Source organism: Pteropus alecto, unplaced genomic scaffold (genome assembly GCF_000325575.1).
Source record: "Pteropus alecto unplaced genomic scaffold, ASM32557v1 scaffold25, whole genome shotgun sequence".
In the NCBI taxonomy this organism is placed as follows: Eukaryota; Metazoa; Chordata; class Mammalia; order Chiroptera; family Pteropodidae; genus Pteropus; species Pteropus alecto.
In genome coordinates this window covers 36,888,175-36,898,546 of record NW_006441955.1, presented here as the reverse complement: position 1 = coordinate 36,898,546, position 10,372 = coordinate 36,888,175, and the positions used below count along the sequence as shown (strand labels likewise).

The 10,372-nt window shown below is 40.5% G+C and overlaps 1 protein-coding gene and 1 pseudogene across 1 annotated transcript in view; one reads left to right on the top strand and one right to left on the bottom strand.

The window, feature by feature from the left end:
• Nucleotides 1–5,346: 5,346 nt before the first annotated feature.
• On the bottom strand, nt 5,347–5,465 carry LOC112485798 (annotated as a pseudogene).
• Nucleotides 5,466–8,070: 2,605 nt separating this feature from the next.
• Nucleotides 8,071–10,372, top strand: part of ABCA4 (ATP binding cassette subfamily A member 4) — a 124,355-nt gene continuing 122,053 nt past the window's right edge. Inside the window, exon 1 of the mRNA XM_025052022.1 lies at nt 8,071–8,136. Coding sequence (XP_024907790.1) covers nt 8,071–8,136 — 66 coding nt within the window. The remainder of the gene's footprint in view (nt 8,137–10,372) is intronic.

Genomic DNA, 10,372 nt, shown 5'->3' with positions numbered 1-10,372 from the left:
TAATTTGCCAACTAATTCGATGAATATAATTGTGTAAGTGTGTGCGTGTGTGTGTGTGTGTGTGTGTGTGTGTGTGTGTGTGTAGTGTGTATGGTGGGAGGGGGATTTTCCTGGAATAATTTCACCCCTAAGATTTACATACTGAATATAAATTACTCTTCCGTTTAAGACAGCAGACTAAATGCGTACTTTGCTTAACAGGGTCAAAGGAGGGCAAAGGAGAGACAATACTATAGATTTGCATGTTTGTTACTAATTTATAATTCGCCAGGTATTTTCACATCATCTCACTTAATCTCGCTACTTTTCCCGTGCCACCTTTAACATAGGAGCAGCCGGGCGAACGCCCTCAGCTCCTGGCTTTGGCTCCCTAAGTGAATCTGCACCTGCATCTTTCTGGCCCCCTCCCTCCACCCCCTCACGGTGTCCCTGGAATGCAAAGTGCCCCTCTCCCTGCCCAAGGCTAATTCTACCTCCTCCCCTTCTTCGGGACCCCATCAATCATCCTTCATGACCTAGTATCTTTTTTTTTTTTCCACATTTTAACATGGTCAAATCTCTCTTGTCTTCAAGGAAATGAAGACCTGCTTGACCCGATGTTCCCCATAGCTACTGTCTCTGTCACTCTCTCCCTGCACTGTCAAGCTACTCGAAAGACCAGCTGCACTCTTCCCATCTCACTCTTCAACCCTCTTCTGTCTGGTTTCTGCCTCCCATTAAAACTGTCCTCTCAGAGGTCATCAAGTCCAATGGACCACTTTCAGTCTTTATCCGACTCGCCTTTCTTGAGCCATTTGATACTGCAGACCCATTCCTCCTTCTTAAAATATCCCCTTTATGTCACTTCAAGGCACCCCTCTTTCCAGATTTTTTCCCATCATCTCTAGCTCATTCCACTTTGGCTCTTTCACTGGATATTCTTTTCCTTCACTTGCTTTTTCAAAAAAAAAAAAAGAAAGAAAAGAAAGATTATTATTGAAATACACATACATGCAGAGAAGCTTATAAATCACATGTTCACAGGCTGATAATTTTCACAAACTGAACATACCCGAGTAACCGGCACCCTAATCAAAAGACAGACTATTTCCAGCACCCCTAGAAACTCTCTTCCATCCACCCTGTACCCTGCAAACAGTAGCTATCATCCTGACTTTAAATATCAGTGGCGAGTTTTGCCTGCCCTTGAACTTCAGGTAAATGCGGGCTACAGATGCTTTGTGTCAGGCTTCTTTTGCTCAGCACTCTGGATCGGAGAATTATCCATATTTTTGTAGGTGGACTTTGTTTATACTCATCACTGGATGAACTTTGATTAAAAGAATACACCACAATTCATTTATCCATTCTTCTGTAATGGGCATATGGCAAGTTTCCAGGTTTAGCTATTAGGTGTGGTGTGATAAAATGCTAGTATGCTTGCTTTTTAAATGGTGAACTGCCTAGATTTCCATTCTAGACCTCCTCCTCCACATAGTCCCTCAGAGCAGCTCTAGAATATTTGGGGAGCAGATCGGCAATAATTGCTTAGCCATGGGAACAATGTCTCCTCTTACTAAGCAAGAATGAAGCTCGTGGTAATGTTTCAGGTGAATAGTTTTTCAAATAGTACTATTTTCATAAGCTAAAAATCAACGTCTGTACATTAGCCGAACAATAACAAACAGAAGTTCGAAATTCTTACAGGAAAGATTAAATTAGTGCCAGCTAATGTGCAAGATTCTCATAAGAGAGATTCGATTTGGAAAATATAACTTATTTCTCAGTGTATCGGGCCAGTGATTCCATAGTACCACTGCATGCTTAAATTCTATTAGTTTGGTCATTAATTTCTACTCCACAATAATTAGTGATGGGCCTGGACCTCTTTTATCACACTGTATTAATATTCCTTTCAAGGCAAAGTAGCAAAGGAGTCATGCCATTCTCTCTGCAGTGCCCAGCCAAATCAAATCAATAATAGCTCTAAGCCACAAGGCTCAATGAGATCAGGTCTCAAGTAAGAGTCAAGATTAGTTAAAAGATGAAATTAAGCTATAGCTATTTTAGGTAAAAGCAAAGTTCTAGGATTATACTCGTCAATTTTTTTATGTATTTTGATATTGCTTTACTTAATTCAGAAATTATTTTTATTTTGGTATAATCATCCTCAGAAAAAAAATATAAATTTAAATACAGTGATGTAGTTAGTAATCCATAGTAATAGATACTCATTTTATATTATCCTGAGGAGGTAGGAAAAAATGCTCTCTGAAAATTCTTTTAATTTCTAATTTTTCCTCCTTCAAAGATATTTTTAAATATGGGATCATTAGGGATTATTTTCTAAGGAAATTCCTTCTACTCTGTGCCAAATGGTTTTGAAACACTCATCATTTCTCTCTGATGACAAACTATGTGGTATTGCTTCTACTTTTAAAAACAAAGGAAAAATGTGTTTACAGTTTCACTTTGAGACTCTTTAGAAAGAATTCTTATAACATTTAGTGAATAGTAAATAAATTTTAAACAAAAAGTTGGTTCAAAATCGAAAACATAAATATTCCACTTGATTCATTGACCACCACTGTATTTTGAGAATTAATTGATATAATTTTTATAATGTTCTGATAAATTTTGAAAGTACGTCAGTCCCAGCTTATATGTACAATAACTGATGTGTTTTGAATCTCCCACACATCATCCGACTTGTTATACCTTCATATTGCTTAGCATGTTTTTAAAAATTGTCAGCCTTTCCCTAATAGATATAGGAATTGACCATATCGAACAGTTTGGAGTTCCTTTACTTTCTTAAACGACACAACAGTATAGCTCTTCTCCTTTAAACTTTGCCGCAACTCTACTGAGTTTTCTGCTTATATTAATATTGCAGTCATGTACCTACCCGAGAACTTTATTCAGGCACATTCCAATAGGCTGCAAATATATTTTTTTCTTTTTTTGCCTTATGTCAGTTGGTCCAGGATATATCCTCTTCTTGATTAATACAACTCACATTAGTCAGGAGTCTTTCTGTTGCAATTAATAGAAGCCAAACTTGAGCTAAGTTAGGCAAAAGGAGATTTTGCTGGAAGGATTGGGGTGTTTTAGAGCTAAATTGCCTGAAAGAAAATCAAGGGAGCAGCTGTGTCCCAAGGACAGCTGGCAACAGCGACGCAGCTGCAGCTGAGACGAATGCTGTCTGCCTCGGCCTCTCTGCGCATTCCCTTCACTCCCTCTTACTGCAGATCAGATATCTCCTCCTTGTGGTAAGATACACAGCCTCAAGGCCTCAGCTAGCCCATATGGCACTTTTGTGCAAATTAGAAAAGGCACCCCTTTGGGTAGAGGCAGCCTCCCAGTTGCATAGTTTGGTGAGCAGAAGGCACCTTTCTGAAAAGAAAAAGCCACTTCTTTTTCTTGGATGCAGCCCTATTATATCAGGGCCCAAGGCTTGGTCAGCAAAAGCAAGTGAGATTTCAGCCCAAATTCCACTCTTCACCTGGACAGCTTTGCACGGAGTACAAACTGAACCTTGTGACCGAGCATGACCTCTAATTTCTCATAGCTTCTGAACTTTTGTAAAGACCAACTCATGCTTTTCTCAGGTCCACAGTCAAAAATTCTGTGACTAGACTCTGAATGGCCTACCTGAGATCACATAACCACACATGACCAATGAGCTATGGCCAGGGTACAGGGACCTACAGCATCCACAAGTCTACTGTAGACCTTCCCTTGGCTTTGGGGTCACCCACAGAGAACAAATTTTTGTGAGCCAGGTAGATGACCTGCCAGCAGCTTCCACCTAGCCTCGGTTTTTTTTCTGAATAATTTTTATAAACTGATGATTATTTATTTATTGCAGCATTACCTTATCAAATATTATTGAATGAGCTGAGGAAGTAATTTGTTACTCATAATTGAAAGAGTTTCAGGTTTTAATTGCCCAATGATTCAGTTTTGAATTTGGTAGGAATAAACCCAACTTTAGAAATCAAAATATTTTTCTTTATCTTACGGTTATGATGTCTCAAACCTATCTTTCTGCTTATAATATAGATTTATAATGCTTCCTACATCACCTATAATCGCTGTTTCCAAAGAAGTATAAATGTTCAGTGATGTGTTTGGAGGATGTTCTATTTTCCTCAGCTTGTTTCAAGTGAACTGATGGCTATCTATTGGTATTAGTTTCATTATCAAGTTTATCTCCACTCCAAAATTAGTTTTTCTAGTTCATTTAACTTATACATTTTCCAGAGCTTTTTTCAAATAGAATTTTTTTTAATTATAAATTTTTTTTCATTACTAAATTTTTGTCAGTAGAATAACTGGTACAAGAAATAAAAAGTCACTTCCTTGATAACACTGCATTTCAAACTTCAGAAATAAGAATGACGAAATCTGAAAAAGTTCGCCATTTGTCTTGACTTCTTTGTACTTCTGATGATAAATATAGGTTGATATGGTGCATCACTTAACTTCACAATTCTCAATCCATGTGTAGTGTTCTAGTCTGAAAACACTGCACTCTCTACATTTACATCAATTCCAGATTTACCCCAATCAATTAGAGTTACTGGTGATAACTGTGAAAATGAAATATGCAGTTATCAGTACCATTCTTGACTAACTAGGCATATTCTCAGAAATATTTGAGATAACTGAGAACACAGGCTTTTATTCTGACATACTTTTTAAACAACTGTAATTATCTAGGCAGGAAAAAATGCACACCTGAATAGAGCTATAATATTTAAAGAGTAATTATCCTTAACATCACCAATCATTAGGGAAATGCAAATCCAAATCACAATGAGATACCATCTTACACCCATTAAGATGCCTATTGTAAAGTAAAACAAAACAAAACAAAAATAGAAAATAACGAATATTGGTGAGGATGTGGAGAAATTAGAAACTTCATACACTGTAGATGGAAATGTAAAATGGTATAGCTGGTTATAAAAAACAGTACGGTAGTTCCTAAAAAAATTAAATATAGAATTACCATTTGATCCAGCATTCCACTTTTGGATACATAACCCCAAAAATTGAAAGCAGAGATTTGAACAGATATTCATGTACCCATTTTTATAGCTGCATTATTGACAACAGCGAAAAGGTGGAAACAACCCAAATGACTATAGATCAATGAATGGGTCAATAAAACGTGGTATTTACATACAATAAAATGTTATTTGGATTTAAAAAGGAAAAAAATCTGACACATGCTATGACATGGATGAAACTTGAAGATTATGCTAATTTTTTTTTTTTTTAGGCAAGGCAACCCTTGGTTGACCTCACAGATTGCAAGGACCTTGTCAGCTTACAATCCCTTATTTTTTTTATTTTTTACGCCTACAGCACCTGGTTTTCCTACATGGTCTCCCATCCCAGTACTAACCAGGCCTGACCCTGCTTAGCTTCCGAGATTAGACGGGATCGGGCTTGTTGAGGGTAGCATGGCCATAGACAAGATTATGCTAAATTAAATAAGCCAGACACAAAAGGACAAATATATTTGATTTATGTGGGTAGATAGTGTAGTTAAATTTTGTACAGACAGAAAATAGAATGGTATTTGCCAGGAGCAGAGGGGACAGTAGTGAATGGAGAGCTATTGTTTAATGGGTGTACAGTTTCAGTTTTGCAAGATGAAAAATTTCTGGGGATGAATAGTGGTGATGGTTGGACAACAGTGGGAATATACTGAACACTACTGAACTACACACTTAAAAGTGGTTAAAGTGGTAAATTTTATGTTATGTATATTTTATGACAGTAAAAAAATGTCAACATCAACAAACATTTGTTCAGGCAGGAACATCAGTTCAATGGGAATAATGCTATTGGAGTGTCATCGATTAAATTATAGCGAAGTGCTCCTATTTTAAGTTTTTCTTTTGTAACTCAATGAAAAATGGATTATTTAAAAACTATAACAGAACACAATTTATATAGCTGATATCTGCTGACTACAACTTTTTTCCCTTTGGGAATTTGGAATGAGGCATATTCCTTTATCAGCTGTAGCTCTCCCACAGTGACCCCACAAACTCTCATCTCTGAAGTTTATCATCTCTGGGGGATTCTGCTTAATCACTTCCTTTATCTATATGCTGATCATCCCAAATCTGTGTCTCCATCCCAGAACTGCCTACTGAATATCTCCACTCAGATGTCATAATAGGGACCTCAAAGCCAATATATCAAATGTAAGCCTGTCCTCTCTCCTGCTTTCTCCTACTCCCTTCTCTGGCACCTCCATCTCACTACCCAGGCAACCACGTCCTAAACTCCAATCATTCTTTATCTTCTTCCTTTTCTTCATCATCCACTTCCAATAAGCCACTGTATTTCCCTCCTTCTATCATTCCAATTCCTCTCCTATGTCTGCCTCTGCCCAGGCTCTCTGCTTCCCTACGCACCCACACTGTTACCAATGCAAACTTAATACTCTTGGCAGCCATTAGGATCAAAATATGCCATAGTCTCTTGCACTCTAGCATGCAACAAGATCTGAATGATTCTACGCAGAGTTTGCCTCTGTTTGAGGGTGCTCTGCACCTGTGGGCCACTCAGAGATCTCTTTGCAGATGCTCTGGAAATCTCAGTCGAGGCAATAGTAATCATCTGTTCTTGAGTCTGGTCTCTATTTCTCCTTCTAGCCTCTTCTCTCAGCACTCCTCCATCCACATCCTTCATTCCAGCCACACTTCACTTGTGCTTTCTCTGGGCAAGATAAGCTATTCCTGCCTCCTTCTCTTTGTATAGGGTTTATATGACTGGAACCCAGCATTGTCGTGTGTGACCCATCCTCATATATAAAATAGAGTGAATATCTACCTCACAAAATTATAGTGAAAGTAAAATGAGATAACATATGCAAAAGCAATTTGTAAGCCATACAGTATAATTTTGTAATTCATCAAAGCTTATTTTTAATGCCACCACCTGCAAGAAGCCTTTTTGGTATCCTAAGTAGAAATCATTCTCCTTCTCTTGGATAGACCATATTCCCTCACGGCTTCCCTCACATACACCTTAATTTATCCAAGTTCATGCTCCATGTTTACAACCAGATCACAAACCCTGTGAAGTCAGCATCTATTCCTACTCTGTGGCTCTCCCTCCACACTACGTAGGTCTCAAGGGTCTATAGTTTTTCAAAGGGATGCAACTTCTGATTTGAGGAGGTAGAGACTAAAAGTTCCCAGTGGTGAAATAACAGGGAGTCTTTTGCTTGGGGTGTCCCTCGGATCATAGATCCATCTCCAGAGGATGCATCCATCTAGCAACACCCACTCCCTCTCCTCAAGCCCGGCCAGCATCAGACATGGCTGGTCAATCGTGGGCTCTGTCCCGCTGGGCCTGGAGGGTTTCAGTGACTTTTCCAGCACAGCTCCAGACAGCCATGACTTGTAGATGAATTTTAGCACAAGAGATTAAAAAATAATAATTAAAATAAATAAATAAAAACATTTACCATCCACTAAGCTTAGTGATTCCCCTAAATAGCTGGTCTAAGGTCACTACAGACCAAATTAAACGGCTAAAAAAAAGGGAGCAATCACCTCAGACCTGGCAAGTGGGTTGATAGGGCTTACAGGTACAGTCAAACCTGGACACTGGCTCAAGGCAGGCTACTGAGGAGAGCAAAGCCCAGCCTGTGATTATGCAAAGAGATTTTGACCCAAATTTCCAAGGTCACAGATTCCCAAAGGCTTCCCTTTCAGGAACCCCAGGAACCTCTTTGATGGAGGCAGGAGGCTAAGGATCTTGGGTTCCTATTAAATGCCTCCTCAATTTGCTTAGTGCCCAGTCACTTGTCTTTAGGTTTCTCTTTCACTGCCTAAAAAGGAGCCAGCAACGTGTACGCCTGCTTTCCTCAACGAAGGGCTTATGTGTAATTAAAAGGGATTATGCTTTGAAGGGGAAAATGAACCTTTAATCACCCAGAGAAGGACAAAGCAGACTGAGCAGGAGGTGCTCTGGGGCATTTATGTCCATTGCTGCCCGTGAACCTCAGCCATAGAGGAAGGGCTCCGAGTGATTTATGGGTCTTCTGTGGTCGCCATCATGGGCTTCGCGAGACAAATCCAGCTTTTGCTCTGGAAGAACTGGACCCTCCGGAAAAGGCAAAAGGTAACAGTCTGTGGTCTCAAAGTGAGGTGCAGAGCAAATAAATGGGAGGAGAGAGTGAGGTGGGGTGGGGGCGAGGAGGGTGAGCAGTCGATGGGCTGGTTGCCGCTTAGCACTGAAGCAGCCCTTAACTGCCTGGCTGCTCTGTGAGCCTCTCTGACAAGTGTCCTTCACAGGAAGACATACTTCTCTATCCTGAGATGAGCGCTTTCCACCCGCAGCCACCATGGCCACATTCAAGTCTTCTTTTTCCTGTCTTGCCTATGAATCCATTGCCCACCCATTCCCCTATCCTGGTTTTTAAACTTGCCAGTCCAGTCCACACAACCTTGAGCATCCTTCCTGTGTAGTGAGAAGAACCTAAGCCCTGAAGAACAGGCTCAATGGAAAATAATGCTCTCCAAGAGCTTCCCAGCGTGATACTGTACTTTATCGATTCTACAAGGCACATTGGTTTTTCACGTTTTCATATTTCTGAAATTGGAATGCAGCTCACAATCAAGTGACAGTTTAACAGGACACACTTGTTACTTCTATAGCACGCAAAAAAATCACAGTACATCTTACAATTGATAGTGTCTTAGATCCAATGAGATAGAACACCTTATCAACCATCACAGACATTCACTGAGCCCTTTCAGTGAGCAGACATAGGGCTGGGCGGGACCAGGGACTAATAGAACAAGATGCAGATTCCACCTTGGACTCACTTCCAGTCAGGCTGGGAAAACTCGAGGTATGTTTTGAGACCAAAAGCAATAAAAGTAGCATAGGCCAAACACCAGGAAAGTACAGGCAAGAACCCCAAGAAATCAAAGCACCCAAGGGTGTACATGTAAATGCCAACCTACTTCTAAATTGTTTCTGGAAAGAGGTAACAAGTAAATATGTAACTAAGGAAATGTGCACTTTACTGCAGACTTGCAGTCGTGCAAATGCCATATGACTATAAAATAACTATAGGAACTGAAAGAGGAAAGAGAGAGGAGGCGAGAAGTGGGCAGGGCTGAGCTTAGAAAGACAGGAGCCAGGCAAGGAAAGGAGAGTTTGGAAGGTGGACGGGGAGGAAGATCTGCTGTGGAGAAGAAAAGGTTTGTTTCAAGCCTTGATTCTGGAGGGATTATGTAGGCAAGACAGGGTTTTCCTGGGTGCTGGAAGGGATGTGACAGAAAAAAGTGGGCCAACTGGTACAACATTTGAACACTTACAGTTGAATGTCTCAGTCAGAGAGAATTTAATATAAAAAGGTGTTCTCTAATTACAAAGCTGGTAGCTGAAAGAGTGAAAGAGAAGTCCAAGGTGTCATGGAAGTGGCTATGGCAGGACATAATGACCAGCCCTAGAGCAGAGAGGACCAAGAGAAGAAAATGGAATTATTAAAATTTGGAAATACAGAAGAGAGGTCAGAGGAGCTGAGACTCGGACCTGTGAGGAAGGGGTGCAATGAGGCTGCTGCTGGGGTCTCTGAGCCTGGTGTCAGTTCCAGACCCAAGAGGAGGGAGCCCTGGCTGGCTGGGGGGTTTGGGCTGAGGGAAAACTGCTTAATAACTAGCACACGAGGGAGTAAGGGACGCAATCCAACCCTGTGTACAGATGGTCCTTTCCTGCATGTGGCTTGGACAGGACTTAGGGAGGCGGGAGAGGGAAGTCAAACTTGAACTTCTTCATCTGTGGGAAACACCACTGACATCAAGAAGCTTTCTTTTGTCAAAGCTGGTATAATTTTTCAAGTTGGTGTGAAAGTTATTTGTTGCTCCCAGGAGCCAAGTGCAAACAGTAGTCAGAGACTCAATCCCTTGTTTCCAGGAGCTTCCGTTCTAGGATGAATAGGATGAATACCGACAAAACTTAAAGGAGACTCATTATTAACTTCATTTATTTATTCATTTGTTCCTTTTGTCAACAAATACTTGATAACCACCAGGAGCTGTGCCAGGCACTGGGCATATAAAGGCAAACAAGACAGTCATGGTCCCTGGCTGCTTGCCGGTCTGTGGAACAATGAAGAAAAGCCAATACGCAACTATCTTCCCTCCCCAACCCCCTCTTCCGTAAGAAACTAAGAGTCTCACTTACTTTTACTCTCAATGTGCTCTCTACGGCCATCAGGAAATATACCTGAGGACTGTGGCTCCTAGCCTGAAATGACTCTATTCCTGTGGCAAGCTTGTTGCTTTTACAGAGACTAACCTTTTCAAAGACAGGATTTGGCTCCAAGCCCCTCACAGTCTGTTCTCTT